We start from the raw sequence: 18,533 nt of genomic DNA, 5'->3' as shown, positions 1-18,533 counted from the left end.
CTCACTTGCTACTTTTTTTTAAGGGTAAAAGGAGTAACGGAATGCAAAATACTATACTCTCGAGTACATATTAATAATATCGTGTAAAAAAAAGGTTTATTGTCACTGCGTATTTACAATGTATACGCTGGATGGCTGACTGGCTGGCAGGCAGGCCTTCCAAGTTCACACGCCAACAACGTATAATCACTTGCTAAACAATGCATGCAGTTGTAGGTTTTTTGTTGTTTTATTTCTTTGCTGTTTGTTGTTAAAAGTTTTTGTACATGTTCAAGTGCTTGTTATTGTATATAAAACTTCTTTTTTTTGTTATTGTATTTAGGTTGATTTTTGCTTACACTTTTATATTTCACGAGTACCTACTTGGGCTAAGAAACGAAAAGTACTTTTAATAAGCCCAACAAGGCTGACAACGAATTTTTAATATGCTACAAAAATAGACTTTATTAATTGAAGACTACTTAAGTGCAGCTAGCAAACTTTTGGAATGTTTTAAATATACCAGCCTTTTTAATGAACTTTGTTCAAAAAAAGTGTGTAAAAAAATTTTAGCAAAAAAAAAACACAAAAACATACTTAATAAAATAAAATAAACTGCGAACATGTCAAGTATAATGAAGGCAAAATACAAAACGCAATATTCCCAAACACATAGTTAAGAAGAAAAAAATCTCACACAATATGAAAAACAACAAAGAATTAAAACAAAAACCATAAAAGCACAAAATTTAAAAAAAATGCAAAAAATATCTTAAAAAAGAAAACTTAACTTAAATTCAAATAATATAAATAATTAAACTTAAACTAAAATATAAAATAAAGTGTTAGTAAACAAAAATAAAATGTTTCTTTTTTTTATTCACCCACAACATTTTGTTACATTTAGAATTTGTTAAAAACAAATTCAAATGCCAACACATACGTGTGTGTGTGTGAGTGAATGAGTGTTATTTTTTTTTTGCTTTTGTTGTATGAAAGTTTTGTCTTGCTTACCAGCGCTAGTCCGAGGTTTAGTACGAGCCGGTTTAACATCAATATTGGAACCGTTATTACTGCCATTACCACTTAAACTGCCGGACATGCCGTGACTGCCGCCACCGCCAACACCAACCACACTACTCGACATACCACCCGATGAACCCACACTAGATGCCGACATCGAATGATGACCATGATGATGATGGTGATGATGATGTCTGGCAGCAGCCGCCGCTGCCATTGAAGGACTTTGAAACATACCAGCGGCTGCTGCAGCGGCCGCTTGATGTTGAGCGGCCGCATGATGATGCGCCGCATACGAGGCATATGAACCATCATAACTATTGGCGGATGTGTTGCCAGCAACACCATTACTCAAACCCAAACCGCTAGATTGGCCTAAATTGCCATAGTGCGTTTGGCCGGTACTATCGAAGAGACCCGCCGCACTAGAACTGTTTAGCAGGGCGTTGGTGTTTGTGTTGTTGTTGTTGTGTAGGGAGGAGGTATTGTTATTTTGGTTGGCGGCAGATTGGACATTTTGTGTATTTGAATTATTGGCGTTTCTAGAACCTGATGTCGATGATTGGTTATTACTGTTGTTGTTGCTGTTGTGTGTCTGATTACTATGTTGATTATTTGTATTATTACTATTTGTTGTACTATTATTGTTATTACTGTTGTTGTTACTATTACTGTTTGACGTTTGATTAGTACCTTCTCTTTGCTTGGGCACAGAGGACTGGCCACTGCCATTGTGTGAGGAGGAGGTAGAGCCATTTTGTATGGTGGGCTTAATGTCGAGGGCACAGCTTGTATCGGGCAGGGAGGTGGAACCCGTCGCTTGAGCTTGATGCATAAAAGCATTTACCACAGCCTAAAAAGAAAGCACAATTGTATAGGGAAAGAAAATTTGTGATCAGTTAAAATCATATACAAAATAAAAAAGATTTTAAAAAAGCTTATTTATTTTTGTAAAGCTTTACAAAAATAGCCTGAGAGCTTATTTATTACACTCACCTGATATTCCGAGGGACCGGTTTGTACTGAGTCGGGTGTTGAATCCTTTGGCGGTGTGGGCGGGAATGGAAATGAATGTTGACCCATCGTTGTTGTCTGATGTGATTGACCCACCTGACTCAATTTATGATCGACCTGTGGTTCCTGGGGACACGCAAACGGACTGCCCCAAGGGCTGGCGGGTGCAAATGATTTATGTTCGCTGGTAAGCCATGAACTCAGGGGCGTATGAAAGTGAGGCCGACACATTTGCGGTGATGTATGTGAGGATGGCATACGGGAGGCTAAAAATAAAAAAGAACAAAAAAGAAAAGATGAGTAAATAAATCTCTGGAAAAGGTGCGATATAATGCTGCATTAAATCAATTACAAAAACAACAACAGCAGCAGCATTGTATTGCAAAAATATTTAAGATACAGATATAACCAACAAAAAAAAAGAAGGCCAAAAGTTGTACAAACATATATTTCTGCATGCGATTGAGACCAGAAGCGATAACGATTTATAATAAATGATCATTTTTTTTATATAAAAATCTTAAAAAACAAAAAAAAACCAAGAACAAACTCAATACATTTAAAGGAGTTGTATGGGGCAGTAGAGAAAGATCATAAAACATAAAACAGAGTGTGAAATTAAAATTTATAGCTAACGAACGCACATAATCCAAAACAGAGCAAAGCACTAGTTTTTATTTAGTTGCATACAACAATTGCTGGCAAGAAAAATAAAACAAAAAAAAAATTGAATTACTGCCACACAGATTAAACACAACTGTTTAACGCTTTAAGCTGATTTTTTTGTTTCGTTTGCAAATTCTATACTTAAGCGGTAGTGCTTTATGTTTATTTCTTCTTCTGCTTTATAGAGTAGAGTATTACATAAGTTTTCTGCTTATGTTGTTGTTGTTGCTGTTGTACAGAGCATTTTCAGTTGTCGTCATAAATTGTTTAATTTGTATCATAAACAATCGCGCGTTTAAAACATTTTTGTTTTTGTACATTCTGTTTAAACCTGCAAGACAAAAAAGATCGATCATCATACAGCAGTCAGCTATCGATCGATCGATGATCATATAAATGATCATAACACATTGATCATAACACGTATACTACAAACGTAGCTATGGATTATAATAGAGCTTTTACCGCACTTTACTGAGAGTGAGTGTGTAAGTGTTCCTTTTGTGTCCTTGTGTGGCGTTCGAAGTTTTTTTCTTTTGTTTTGTTTTTTTTTATGTGTATTACAAAGTGTAAAAGCTAATGTTTTGAAAACTATAATTTGGCGGACACCAAGTGAGATTTATGTGCATTTAAATCTCGCTGCATTAAAACTGCTTAAAGCATCAACAATTTTAGTTTTATTTAAATCCCAAAGACCAAGACAATTTTGGTTTAGATAGATGTTTGCTTGCTGGATTACTTGGCAGCAGTGGCTGTTTGTTTCATTCAAGCAACAAGCCATCTTACAGTTTAGTAAAACAAGCAACAGCAGCAAGAGTAATAACACCGCCACCACCAGCAGCAGCAGCTGTTTGTTCTTTTAAGATTTGCATGATCACATGCATTGTTGTTTGGATAAACCGTTCATTGGTTTTGTTTTTTTTTTTTTTTTTGTTATGAATTGTATGTGGATTAAAGTTATAAACATTTTATTACTCCCCCCTTTGGTTTGGGGAGTTAGCCGTAAGTTAGTTAAAACAGGGGAGCACCGACTTAAAGGGAAACATAAATATTTATAAACAAAACATTTCAGATCTTTTAAAACTAAACTTGAAATTTGTTTTCAAGTTTGGTTGCAAAACAAAATGTTTTGTTTATGTTTTTAAAATGTTTACAAACAATGTTTATATACATTTTGTTAGCAACATGTTGCTAATATTGATTTTTTTAAATGTTTATCAATAATGTTTACATACCTTTCTTTTATCAACAAGTTGCTAAAACAAAATGTTTTGTTGGTTTTTAAATGCTTTTAAACAATATTTTTATACATTTTGTTAACACCATATTGCTAAAAGTCTTTTTGTTTATGTTAGCAAATGTTTATAAACAATGTATATAAACAATGTTTATATACATTTCCTTAGCAACATGTTGCTAACACAAAATCTGTTTTTTAGTCCATTTAAATTTGTTTGCCCCCTGTTTTATTACTTTAATGGGTGCAGTTTGGTTTATATTTTTGATTAAACATATTTTTAAAATTATTAATATAATTTCAAAGTAATTTTTATGTTAAATTATTTTTTGTTTTTGTTGTAAATGTTAACATATTTTATGATTATTTTAAGCATTATTTTCTTATTTGAAAACAAAATAATTAAAATAAATTTTCATAAAATCGCCTTTAGTAACCAGAAAAAACAATAATTTTAAGAATCAAAAGATACAAAATTAAACAACAAAACCTAAAAAGATGGATTGTTTTAGATAATGACACATGTAAAGCCACCCCACAACAACAACAACGACAACAAAATTCTCCCTAAACAGTGGCTTATAAGTTACAAGATAATCTTTTACAACAGTGTTGCAAAAAAGGATAAAGGAGAGAAAAAAGAGGGACATATGTTTCAAAGTTGCTCAGCAAGCAACATAATCAATATTAATATTAAACTTAAATCAACTGAGTGACTGCCAGGGCTGACGATGACTACTACAACTAATACTAAAATTACTACTGATATTTTTTCTGTTTTTTTTTTTAGCAAGTCCAGCGACCACAAGACCACAAATAAGTAACAAGTTCGATCTGGCTGCAAAGATAATTCCCATTTGATTATACTAATAACAGTGGTTTAGACAATATTATATGTACGTGTTGCTGATTATAGATATTATTATTATGATGATGATGATGCATCGACAAAGCTTAATGCTATATGACTAAAATCCAGCCAATAACAACAACAACAAAGTTTAAAACTTAGTCCAGACCAAATGATACTTCATGCTAGTCCAATGGATATAAGAAATTGTTAAAAGAAACGTATGTGGTGTTAAGACTGCTTGCCACAAACACTCTCTACTTGCTGCAGGTGATGATGACGATGTTCATGATGAACAAACAACATCATTTTAAAACAGAGTTGAAATAACAAAAAAAATATGAACAAAAAACTAAGATTGCAAGAAAATTATTATTGATGACTATTAAGAGTTAAGACTAAGAAATAAAAAAGTTAAGTTAACAGTAAAAAAAATAAATATATATAACAAAAAACACAAGGAAGAGAAAAAGTTCATGTGAAATTGCTACAATTGTCAGTAGTTCTTCAAATTATAGGTTTTGTATTAACAAATTGCTTTTGATAAAGCATAAAATCTACAAGAAATCTGTACATTATAATTTTATAACAAAAAGTGCGTGGTATAGTGTTGAAAGTCTTAATTAAACCTTTAAGTACAAACAAATGTAAGCAATAAGCTATAATTTGTTATGGGAATTTTTGAGAAGCTAATTAAAATACTTTAAACAAGATTTGCATAATAAAAAAACAAACCTAAACTTTTCCTTATATTTAAACTTAAATACCATAAAAGCTTTTTTTTAGCTATAAATGTTTAAAACAATCAAAGTTTTAAAATGACACATCAAAGCTTAAAAGCCGCCTTTAAGTAACTAAATAAAGTACTTTAGCAATTAAGGAGTTTAACAGAAAAAAATTCTCTACTCTATTTTTTTTAAGCTTAAGCCTGCTGCTAACTTAACAACGAAAAAAACTCTTTGCCCTGGTCATAAATTGTATATGGAATTGAGAGTATTTGTTTTCTTTTTGTTGTTTCGTTCATTTTTTTTTTATTGCGATTTCTTTGTCTTGTATTAAAAAAACAAAAGGCCACTCTGACAATTCTCTAAGCAAGTTTGTATAAAACATTGAAGTTTGGCGTTTTAAAAGCGTTTGACAGCGACAATCAACAGTCATGTGTGTGTATAGACCGCCCTTCACTCTCGACAAAATGAACATTTAACATGCTCTCGCTCGGTATAGCTAGCTTATTGTTACGTTAATGCTGGCTGGCCATTTGCAAAGTTTCATCATGGCCATAGTAGCCTGTTCCACCAAGTCAATATACAATTTGCGGTGTTTACTATTCAAAACTGACAACGTCATTTAAACACAAGTGAGATTCAATTCAAATAGCCCCCCTGTGATCATAAAGGAAATGCCAAATTGTCAAAACCCAATAAACAAAATTTAAAGGAAAGTTGTTAATAATTTAAGTTTAGCAATTGTTTTATTATTTAAAAGTATTAGTTGTTAAGCTTAAACTTAATTTTGGGACTTAAACTCGAGTTTAGCTAAACCTGGTTTTTGCAAGTTTAACTTGAAATTTTAGTTATTTTAAATAGATTTACATTTGTTTAACTAAAATAACAAAAAATAAGTTAAAATTTTTTATTAACTAAAAAAATTTTGAAAATTTTTTTAGTTTTGAAACTAATTTAAGTTTCAAATTGTTTGCTGGGTTAGCAATGACAATTTATTTTATCACAAACAAACAAGTTGTCCAAGCGCCTTTTAATTGCCGCCTTTTATAAAAAAAAACTCAAATACAAACTTAAAGTTTAACTTGAAATTTTAAAAAGCTTTAACTTTAACAGGAAAACACTTCCATTTAAGTGACACCATCAGTCAGTCTTAATTTAATGAATTAGAATAGACCAAACCAAAAACCAGACATGTTAAGGAAATTGAAAATTAATTAACTAAAAAAGAAAACATTAAGCAAATTGTGGGAAATTATAAAGAATTGTAATAATGTAATAGAATTAAAAAAAAGTGTGATAATTACTCTATTTAAAAAGAAATAACACCTGCTTTAAGGGTGAGTTAAGGAGAGAATAAAGAAAATAATATTTTAATTTGTTAATGATATTTAACAAGAGAAAAAATAACATTTCATTAACTAAAGTGTATGTTGCACAAAAAAAAAAAATGATGAAAATGTTTCGAATGAAAGGCAGATGCTAAAGCTAAAAACTTATCTGTATACGAAAAATCTCTTCTTACTGGGTGACAAAAATCCCAGCTAGACATACATACATACTAGGTACATATGTATATGTATATAAAATGAATGTAAGGATTGAAATGGAATTAAAAATCCACAATTTTATCAATTACAAAAAATCTTCATTTGAATGGTAACAAACAGATTTTAGGAAAATTGAAACAAAAAACGAAACAGTAAAACCTAGATGTGATGAGAGAGATTGACACAAATTGCAACCAAAAAGCGAGAAAAATCTTGATAACAAAATATCTAAAAGCAATACAAAGTATCAGTTAGAAGTGGTAGTAAACTAACACAGTAGACATGCAACAGCAACATTAAAATCAAAATCATTTTCACACACTCTTCTTATTGATGGCCCAACACACAAAGGGTGTGATGCTGTGAAATGAGTTAAGAGAGTGAGTGTGTGTGTGTGGCTGGCAAAATAAAAAGGATATATATATTTTTTTTGCTATTTGTTACAAAAGGCTTTTCGGAAAATTAAATTTCTCACTTTTGTAGAGTAGTTTTCAAAAGTATTTCAAACATATTGTTGACATCAATATAATCATAACTAGAAAATCTTCTCTTTCTCTCACTTAAACAAATTGCAAATGAAAGGATTGTAAAGCAAAGATATTATCATTACAAAAAAACCAAAAAAAAAAAGAAAAAAGTTTGGGGTCAACACTAAACTAAAGATATTTATCTATTATCTGCTTTTAACATATTTTAAGTAAATTTATAAATTATTTTATTAAGAAAATTAAGCAAAACGGATACAGCTGTAACTTAAACTCTAAAAGGAATAAAAAGAAATCAATCAATCTTATTCAACAATTTCAGTTTTTCTTTCTTGGATAAATAATATACAACTAAAACACCTTTTATAGGCCTCATTAGATACAGGACATTATACATACAGGCTACATTATTATGGATTTTCATTCTCTTTTAACTTACAATTGGGGTTTTTTTCTCAAGACAAGTGCAACAAATACTGTCAAGTATTAAATAGCTATACAAAGCATAACTCATCATTTCTTACAACATTGTTGAATGTTGTAGAGTGTATATTGAAATATATGTGTAAGCGCCAAATTGTACAATAATACACCTGCCTGTCTGTCTGTCTGTCTGTCTGTCTTTCCTTTAAAAAAATGTGTAAGAGAGTGAGTGTTTTTCTTTTTTTTTCAAAATATTGTAGGTGATTCCTACTTGATCCTTAAGTCTTTTCTTTATACATTTTGGTGGTTTTCTACATCTTTTTTTATAAATAAAAAGAGGTCCTTTTAGTGGAGGGAATATTTACTACTTCAGCTGCAAGTTGTGTTTTTTTTTTCTTACTTTAATAAAAACTAAAACAATATAGTTGGTTGTATAAGTACTTAACTTGTCTTAAATTTGAGTTGTTTGTTGTTGTTATTATTATTGTTTTATTTAGACACGTGCCTTTTTATACTTTATGATCAGTTTTTTTTTTTTGCTTTACGAAGAAAACAAAAAACCGCCGCTAACGTTTGTTTACAACTGCCTTTACTACTGTATTAAGCCACAAAAAGAGAACAGCGCAGCACAGCACAGCAAGCGTTATTAATCCCCCCGTTAATGACACCTGCTCCACAGCTTACCACATTTAGCCTGTCCCAATTTGAAATTTGAAACAGTCAGACATATAACGGCTTCTTTGGTTAGTTTGTTGTTGGCTTAACATATACATACATACAGAACAGACATGCAACCAGCTCGCGTTTAGTTGTACTCTGACTGACTGAGCAAAAGTTAGTAAAGAATTGTTTTGCTGGCCCTTTTATTTTTCTTTGGTTTCCTTGTATGTATGCAGTGTGCTAAGTAGTTTCGTTTTAATTAAGGTTTTAATTATTCTATTTGGGAATTTGCGTGCGAAATAGTATTTTTTTCCAACACATTGTAGGAGTACAGGTCAAAGGTCAGATGCTTGTTTTATGTATATAGTAGTTTTAATTATAAAAAATTTAATTTAGAGGAAAATTTAAAGTTTTAAGCAGTTGTTGAATGTTGAGAAAGTTGTAGGAGGTTTAAATCTTTAACTAAACTTAAGTTTAAGCCTTAAACTAGAGTTTAACTAAAGCTGTTTGTAGCAAAGTTTAAGTTAAAATTTCTTTATTTTTAAAGAAAATTTTAAGCTTTAAACTTTTATTAGTTAAGTTGAAAGTTGTTAGTTTGCACACTTCTTAATTGCTTTGTAATAGTTGTAATTAAATTTAACATTTGACATACTTAAACTCGCCATTAAGCCTTAAACTCGAGTTTAGTTAAACTTGGTTTTGACAAGTTTAAGTTAAAATTTTTATTAATTTAAATAAATTTAACTTAATTAAAAAGATTTTTAAAGAAAAAATGATTTTTTAATTTAAAACAAAAAGAAAATTTCAAAAAAATATATACATATTTATTTCCAACAATTATTATGTCATTTTTGTGTTTTTTTTTTTTTTTTGAAATCTAGTGCGATTTGATTTAACTTATGAATTTGAATTCAGTCTAAAAGGCAAACTATTTTAAATGAAAACTATATTGCATGTTACAATTGTTGCTGGCAGTTTGCAATATAGCGTGATGTGTCAAGTATGTTTAAATATTTAAGATTTGAACACTTACTAAATGAATTTACATAAATTGACAATTAAAAAAACAAAAACAACAACGACCAGAAAAAAAAACTAAAAAATATTTAACGCATTAAATGTAATATGTAATAGTGAAAATTCTAAATAATAGGGAAACTTTTGAATATAAATAACTATTTCAAACTAATTTGTATAGTTGTTTTTTGAAATTAAGTTTTAAAAATTTAAAACAATTGTTTTGTAATGTCATTACTTGCCATATATAACATATCTATAAGATTAGAACAAAAGACTTAAGAAAACTTACTAAACAGATTTTTTTCTATACTAAACTTATTTCGGTGTTAAGGCAGGCTTGTGGCTATGGTAGTTTTTAGAATGATAACTTGATGATGCTAATAATGTTACACAAATATATTTATTTATTTATTTATTGAACTTTATCTAAATCTTTAAAAACCTTAAAAAGAATAGCACAGAAGTCCTTTACAGGGTCTAGATTAAATGCTCCATATCTTAAATTTAAGCAATAGCTAAAACAAGTAGACATAAAGACTAGAGCAGCCAACTTCAGTACCCATAAAGACACAGCAATAAAATGGTGTGAATTACAAACATGGCAACATTTAGAACAGCAAAATCCAGCATCTGTTTCATAGACCAGGAAAATAAATAAAAATAAACAAAAAAAGTTTTTACGTGGTTGGATTTTTTTAGTCTTTTTCTTTAAGATTTTTTTTTTTGGTTTAGTGTTAAACACAGGTACGTTGTGGCAAATACTACATGCAACGTTAAAATGTCAACAACATTTGGTTAAAAGTAAAATAAGGAAAATGTGAAAAAACGAACTTTTTTTTGTTTTTTACCAACATGTGGGTTTTACGCTGAATTTTAGCAGACTTAAAGTTTAAGATACAAGTACTTAACACACACACACACACACACTTGCATGTGCAACATATTCTTAGGAAAAATACAAAAATAAAATCAACTTTTTTTTTATTTAAAAAAAGTTTATTTAAAAAAATCTAAAACTTATAAGAGTGAGTGTAAACTAGCTGTGTATGTTTAAGTACTTCTCATGAAAAACGCCATTTTGTTTAAGTTTTTTTTTTTTTTTTTCTTCTTTTAAACATTTGTAGCAAAATGTTGTAGGTTTTGTTTTTTTATTTTGTAATTTATTTATAATATTGGCCATCTACTAACATGTTGATATGGGACAGACAAAACAGTCTGAATTAACAACATTCCCTCTTATCATCATCATAATCATAATCATCATCATTATTATTATTATTATAATAAAATGATTTATTCTTTGCATACAAATTGGCTGTGGTGTGAGAAAGTATTGAGAGGTTTTGTGTTGGTTTTTCATTGTTTTCTTAGAGTGGACAACAAGCAGCAACACGTCTGGAATATGTGTTGGACATTTAACACTTAACAAATATGACAATTATGACAAATGGAATTGTGGCAAAGACAAAAAACAATTTTTATAAATTTTAAATGCTACACACACCTTGTGAAAAAAAACCTAAACAAGTTAATAATTATAATATCTATAAGAATAATGTTTAATACATTGTAAATGTCCTCTAACAAAGAATATTACAATAGCAATAAAATTGCATATAATAAATTAATTTAAAAGAAATTATTACAACTCTATTGAAGGCTAAGTTTTTGATTTGATTGAATTTAAATAATGTTAAAGTTTTAAAGCTTTTAATATGTGTCATATTTTAAATTTGTAATGTTTTATTAACACTTTAATATTACTCCCATTTTAATAAATCATTAGTTACTTAAACTTAGATTTAAGCCTTAAACTCGAGTTTAACTAAACTTGATTTACAAGAGTTTAAGTCAAAATTTTAGCTTTTTTATATAAAGCAAAGCTTATTTCTATGATTCTATAAAACAAAGCTAAATTTTTTAACAAAATAATAAAATTTTAAGCAAAAATATTTTTACAAAAATAAAATTAAAAAAAAAAATATTATTTTTATTTAGAAAATTTCAATTTAAACCCTTATAAAGAAACAAGTTTAAATATTCCTTAAAAAATATTAAAAAATTCTTAAAAATAATTTAAACTCAAAACTGTTAAAACAACAATTTAATAACTATTAAACAGTTATTTTGTTTACAATTTAATCAAAAATAATTTCTTAGAAAACCTGGTAAAACAAGGTAAATTTTTTCAAAACTTTTAAAAATATTTTTATAATTTTTCTTATTGATAAAGTTTAACACAAATAGCCTTTAAAACAAACATTTAAAATTTATGTTTACTTTATAAGGATTTTTAATTTAAACAAAAAATATACACAAAATTAAACAAAAACTTGCAAAAAAAAATCACAAAAGCACACGCTTTAATTTAAACTATTTTATCAATGGTGACAATCAGTACAATTTTTCATGGCGTTAAATATGCCACTTCGATAAAAGTGTTGAAACATAAAACCATTTACAGACTACAATAAATTCAAAGAATGCTACTGTAGAGTTAAGTTTGAAACAAAAAAAATGAAAGAAAAAAAAACTCATCATAATTGCTTTAAAGAATTGATGAACTGTTGACAAGTTTAGATGATGATGAACAACAGCAACAGCAGCAGCAGCAGCAAAAATTCTATAAGAAAAACCGTCTAAAGAGAAATTATTATGATAAAAGTTTTGTGGCGCAAAAGTAAACGCCTGTGAAATGACCAAATTTGGTCATTTGACATTGTGGCAGACACAACATAAAACATAAAAATTTTCAAATCAAATACAAACTGACAAACTCTGACGCCTACGTGAAAATTTTTCTTAAAAACAAAATAAACTAAACACACAAACTAACTGACTGATCAACAACAAAAGAAGATGCTTTTTAGTAGTAGTGATCAAAAAGGACCACATGCTTGCTTTTGTTTGCAGCAAACTTTGCGTGGCTGTCTTGTTTAGTTGGTATGATGGTGGCATCATTTGTATGGATATCACATGTCATAAAATAAATAAGCAATGCTGTGACATTTATCACAATCGATAAAACTGCAAAAATCACACAAAAGATCATAACAAAGAATTCGTTGTGTGCCTCAAAAAAAAAAAAAAAATGATCAAAAATATGCGCCAATAAAGGTTTCTTTAAGGGGGAACAGGGGCACAGTAGTTTGCGTTTGCTTAAAAGTTTATTTGCAGCAAAACGTTTGTGCAATTTGTGTGATCACATTTTATTTTGTTAAGGGTTTTTTTTGTTTTTGGTGTATTCTTGTAGCAATATGTTGTTGTTGTTATGATTCGTTGCTTGAACTTTTTTTTGTGTCTGCAACATGTTATGCATAAATTTATGCTGTGTGTGTTTTTATGTTTTTCTTGACAATGTTTGTTCGACATGTAGCCAGGCCTAAAAGCAACATCAACCTTGCTGTGGCCGGACATACAAAAAAGATGAGTTGTTTTATAATTTTTCCAATATTAAATAGTTTTAAATTTATCATTTGATTTTTTTGACCATTGTGTATGTATGTGTGTGTTTTTTTTTTGTTCTTTTGGCTTAAACATACAAAACACAAAATTATGCTAAATAGCTGCTGTTTGTTAAAGTCATATTTTTTCGACAGAAATACATGTTTGTAGCGTTGAAAAGGTTCATGTTGGGGGTCCGTAACAACAAGCAGACTTTGGCAATTGACAAAGCAACTTATAAAATTATTACACTGTTTTAAGCGGCGGCTTCTGCGACAGGCAGCATATTGTTTAAAACATGCCACAATACAAAAAAAAAAAAAGGAACGCATAATTTACTTGCAAAAGGGGGGCCAGCAGTAGTATGAAGAGGGGCTAACAAAAGATTCTCTACGTTTAGTTAAAATGTATAAATATATGTATAAAAAATCCTGTTTACATTTGTTGCTGCAGCAGCAGCATCATCACATCATAAATGCAAACGTGAGGCATGCATGTTTTTTTATTTCTTTTTTTTGCTTTTCCTGTAAGTTTCTCTTAAATCCAATTGCCATTGGTTGGTTCATTGGATGCAGCATGATAGCTGTTGCATGTGTGCCACAGCATAGACATTCAGTCTGCCACACACTAGTTACAATTGACTACTGTTGGTGCTGGTGGTTACCACGAAAAAGGAACACTCACTCTTTTATTCAAGACAATAATAAAATGAAAACTACAAAAATAAAACTAAAATCAAGTAATTTTTGTTTCCACTTTTTTTTTTTGTTTTTCTATACTTTGGGTTCCAACTCATCTGCTGCAGTTTTGTTGCAATTGTTATAGCAAGTTGGATGCTGTTTACTGCTGTCTTCTTAGAATCTTTAGACTCGATTCTTATATTTTTTTGGTGGTTTTTCATTCTTAGGAATTCAATAACTAGTTAAATTTCGTAGAAATAGTTAAACCAAAAGGTAAAAAAACGCATAGACTATAAGAAAAGCATCATGTTGTTGGGGTTTGTTTTTTCCTCACTGTTGCCTTAACAATTGATAACATCAAAAGATACAAATACAACATTTAATTTGAGAGATTTTTTAAAGGTTTTTCTTTTTTGCCTTTTGAAAAAAAATCCTAATTTATTTGAAATTTTTTTTTTCACTCAAACTTTACTGCAAAACTAAGCTCAATGACATGTGTTGGACTTGTCAAAAATACATCATATTTTTCCTTGTGTCAACGTAACAGCCTCTAGACTGACCAACAACTATTAATCATCACAATATTAAAAAGCTGTCATAAAATGCTTTATTGTCAAAGATTTTTTTTGATATGTCGTATTTAGTTTTTTGTTCTCAATTATCTCAGGGGAGTTGGTTTTTAAAAAATTTAAAGCCTGTGTTTATAAAACTTTGGGGCGGTTAATATCATTGCTGTTTAGTTTAGTTTATTTAATATTAAGTTTAAACATTTTTAAAAAATATTTTTTAAAGGCAGAAACTTTGTCCGATTTAAACCATTATTTTTTTCTAAAATTTTTGTATTTTAACAGTTTTTTGTACAAAAATTGGTTTAAACGTATAAGAAAACATTTTCAAAACATTTTGTTGTATTTGTGTAAATTTTCTATAATTTTTAAAATAGTTAAACTTCATTTTTAACCTTAAACTCGAGTTTAACTAAACTTGCTTTTGTCAAGTTTTAGCAGAAAAAAGTGTTTTTTGTAAAATTTAAGAAGCAATTAAAAGTTTTTGAAACAAAAATTGCAATTTTATTAAGAAGATTTAAAACTACAAACAAATAAAATGTGAAAGAAAAAATTTATTAACAAACAGGAAACATGTGCTGATAAACTTAAACGCCACTAAAGCGACGGTATATTCAATTAAATTTTTTTCTAACTTTTTTTATTTATGAATTTTCTTGAAAATTTTAGCATTTTTTTCTGCATAACAAAAACATAAAAACTATTAACTCAAATCATATAAAGTTTTCAAATAAATTTATGAAAACATAAAAGCAAACTTAACACTTGTAATTAGAATTCAAAAACTGTACAATTATATAGAAACGCAATGAATTGTTTTTTTTTTTTTTTTTTTTTTTTAATATACGACTAACGACAATAGCAATATTTAATGTAAATTGAACAAAAAAAGCTTTCGCACACACACAGATTGGCGGTAAAACTTGAAAAGATGACAAGACACCTTTCGGTATAATAAAATTTAGTTTTTTTTTGTTTTATTATACATATTGTCAAGCTAAGCGATTCCCAAACGTAAAGAGTATATATGTATAAACAGTTGTTTAAGTTTTGTTTTTTGCATGGAATGCAAAATAGTTGTGTATAGATCATCATCAAAAGAAAGAAAACAAACTAAAGGAATAAAACAAAATATCACGTACATCAAGCTACAATTGCAAATGTTGAGAATGAAACGAACTAAAAGCGAGTAAAAGAGAGAAAACTTTGAATTTGTGTTCTTTTCAACCTTTAAGTTGTTTTAAGTCTTTTAATTACATAAAATGTCAAACAACATGAAATCACGTGTTTGCCACAACAACATACAATATACGTTAACAACATACAAACGGTATAACTCAACAACAAATCAGCCGGCCAAACAACTAGCCAGTAAGTTTTTAGCATAAAAGAACCGATATGTCCGTCAGTCTATTCTTTTAAAGCCGTAATGCCAAGACGATTTGTACAAACTGTGGCCAGTATTTTGAAATTGAAATAATTATGTCATTTAATTACGCAGACAGCTTAACACAACTGCGGCCACAAAGCAGCAAATCAAGAAGACTAAGGCAGTAAAGCTGTCAACACTGATGATAGTTGTACAAACAACTAAGACGACAATGACGATGATATTGCTGTTGCATACACAAAACCAAACACAACAACATTATGGAATTATTGTATCCGCACAACAACTTATTGCCGCTAACAGAAAAAATATGTTTTTTTTTTAAGAAGTTTGATTGTATTAATAATATGAACAACTGTGCCTGCAACTTTTAACTAAAGGAACAAAAAGCCGACACTTACGGTTAAAAAAAAACTATTTCTACACATAATGAAAAGAAGAGAAAGAGAGAGGGAAAACAAAAGAAAAAATATTTGCCCCAACTAATTAAAATATCGCACTCATATTTAAAAAGCTAAAGCATACAACCAAAGCGGGCGGTCGTGCTTATACATATGCAAAACTAACAACAATATGGGGGGTTTTTTGTAACATATTATCAAAAGCATGCAACATCAACAACAACAGCAGCAGCAGCAACAACATCATCATAATCAACTACAGATCACAACATCATCACAACTGACGGCACAAGCCAGTCATTCAGTCAGTCAGGCTTGCATTTAACCATAACAGAAGATGAATTAAAAATATTTGCAAAAGAAATTATGAAATAAACACACAACAAACTAGTAAGACATTAAAGGCAACAACAACAACAAAAAACGAGTACTGTAACAACAACAAAACCTAAATGAATGACCGCTTCTATATAAAATTAATGAATATTTACGAGTTTGTATTGTACAAAAAAAAAGCCTAGTTGTGTTGGCATATTTGTCAATTATAAAGAGTAAAATTGAAACTGAAAAAGACAAGCCCACTTTACAAATTAAGCGTTTTTATATAGTTTCATTTTTTTATTTTTGACTAAATTGAATGTAATATTTAACAACAATGACAAAACTGTGTGTAAAACATTGAATCTAAGATCGTATGATTTTTGCATTAATATTTATATTTTAGTTTGTGGTCTGTTTTGCTGTTGTAGTTGTTGTCGTTATTATTGTAGTTTTTCCAAGAATTTGGGTCATAATTAATGTTGCATGATTTCAAGACATTTTAATCAAACCAAAATGTAAAAAAAAACTAAACTACAGGGAATTTGCAAAGAAAAATTAACAGACAACTGCTGCTGAAAAAAATCTCCCCCTACTAAAAATTCATTTTGCAAAAATATTCTCTTTTTTTGAGACAAAGTGTTAAAACAATGAATTCTTTATGATAATGAAATGATTAATTAATATATTATTACAAAAAAATTTGATCAAAAGCAGCAAAGCGCCTCTAAGGGGGAAAAAGGGAATTGGGGCTTACTTTATTTTTTTTTTAAATTCACTTTTATTTTGATTGTTTTTCATTTTTAAATATTTTTTCTTTTTAAGCTTATTTTTCGATAATTTTTAAGATTTTCAAATTTAAGTTTAAGGCTTAAACTCTAGTTTAACTAAACTTGCTTTTGAAGAGTTTAAGCAAAAATTTTTATAAATTTATAATAATTTCAACAAAATAAATAAAAATCCTTAAACATTTTAAGAATAAATTAACTTATTTAGATTTTAGACAAATTTTAAATGTTAAGAAAATTCTTAAAAATAAAATTATATGAAAAAACGCTTTGTCGCCTTAATTGTAATTTACTATACAATTTCCTTACATACATTTTCTAATAAGTTTTTTCCAAAAATCAGTTTTAATGCAATTTTAATTGAACATTTAAAACGCATATTGCTAGTGTCATTGTTGGCAATTAAAGCAATTTGTAGTTGCCACACCATTATGACCACCACCACCAGCAGCAGCAACAACAGCAACAAACACTTGGCAATAACCACAAACTTAACAATAAACATAAACGCCAAACAAAATAGACTGAAAACTATAGAGCAAAATATTCCAAATGCGAATGCATGTTGCATCATAATCACCTATAATTTATCACTTACACACACGTAAAAACAAAATCATACGCATACTTAAAGCCACCAAGCAGACCTAACAACTACAACAACAACGACAAAAATCCCACCAAAAGCAGTAGTAATAGTAGTCACTAACAGCAGTCTTGTAACAAATCGCGGGTGTTAGTTTCAATTGAAAAACAGATTCCATAACCATTGGAGAAAAACATCAATTCTAAAAATTTTATTGTGAAAATTCTTGCTTTATACGAGAAGAGAAAAAAAAATAGCCATTTATTAGTTGTTGGTCATATATACAATATGCAACTGCAACTGCCAATGTTGCTGCTAGTGCTGTTGTGATGTTAGTATTTCATATTGGCCTCCAAACAATGTCACTGGTTTGGTGAAATTAATGAACATTGTCACATTTGCATTCATTGTCATCCTTGGCCACTTGCTGCGTTAGATGTTTCTCAACAAATACAATGCATATGAATATACATCTAGAGGAGATATTAATACAAATGAGCAGCAGCAGCAACAGCACAGCAAACCAACAGCCAGTGTCACAACAGTTGCTGTTGTTGTTGGTGTTATTATTGCTGTTAGTTTTATTGTAGTTGCAATATTTTGTTGTTGTTCATTTTTGTTTATTTATTCTTTTACTGTTTGCCATTGATTTAACCAACAACTGTCTAAAGCCCAAACAGCAGACAATTTGTTTGTCATTTATATCATTGTATGTAAAATAAATTGTATAT

The 18,533-nt window shown here is 29.2% G+C and overlaps 1 protein-coding gene across 1 annotated transcript in view; it reads right to left on the bottom strand.

Moving 5' to 3' along the window:
- The window catches only part of LOC111683973 (GATA-binding factor C), a 31,004-nt gene that overhangs the window by 8,625 nt on the left and 3,846 nt on the right, over positions 1–18,533 (bottom strand). The window contains exons 2-3 of the mRNA XM_046949595.1: positions 1,999–2,282; positions 994–1,855 (exon numbers count right to left, since the gene is read on the bottom strand). Of these exons, the coding sequence (XP_046805551.1) occupies positions 994–1,855; positions 1,999–2,282 (1,146 nt within the window). The remainder of the gene's footprint in view (positions 1–993; positions 1,856–1,998; positions 2,283–18,533) is intronic.

This window comes from Lucilia cuprina, chromosome 4, assembly GCF_022045245.1.
Source record: "Lucilia cuprina isolate Lc7/37 chromosome 4, ASM2204524v1, whole genome shotgun sequence".
Lineage (NCBI taxonomy): Eukaryota > Metazoa > Arthropoda > Insecta > Diptera > Calliphoridae > Lucilia > Lucilia cuprina.
Note: the sequence above shows the minus strand (reverse complement) of the source record. Positions and strands in the feature narration are given on the sequence as shown.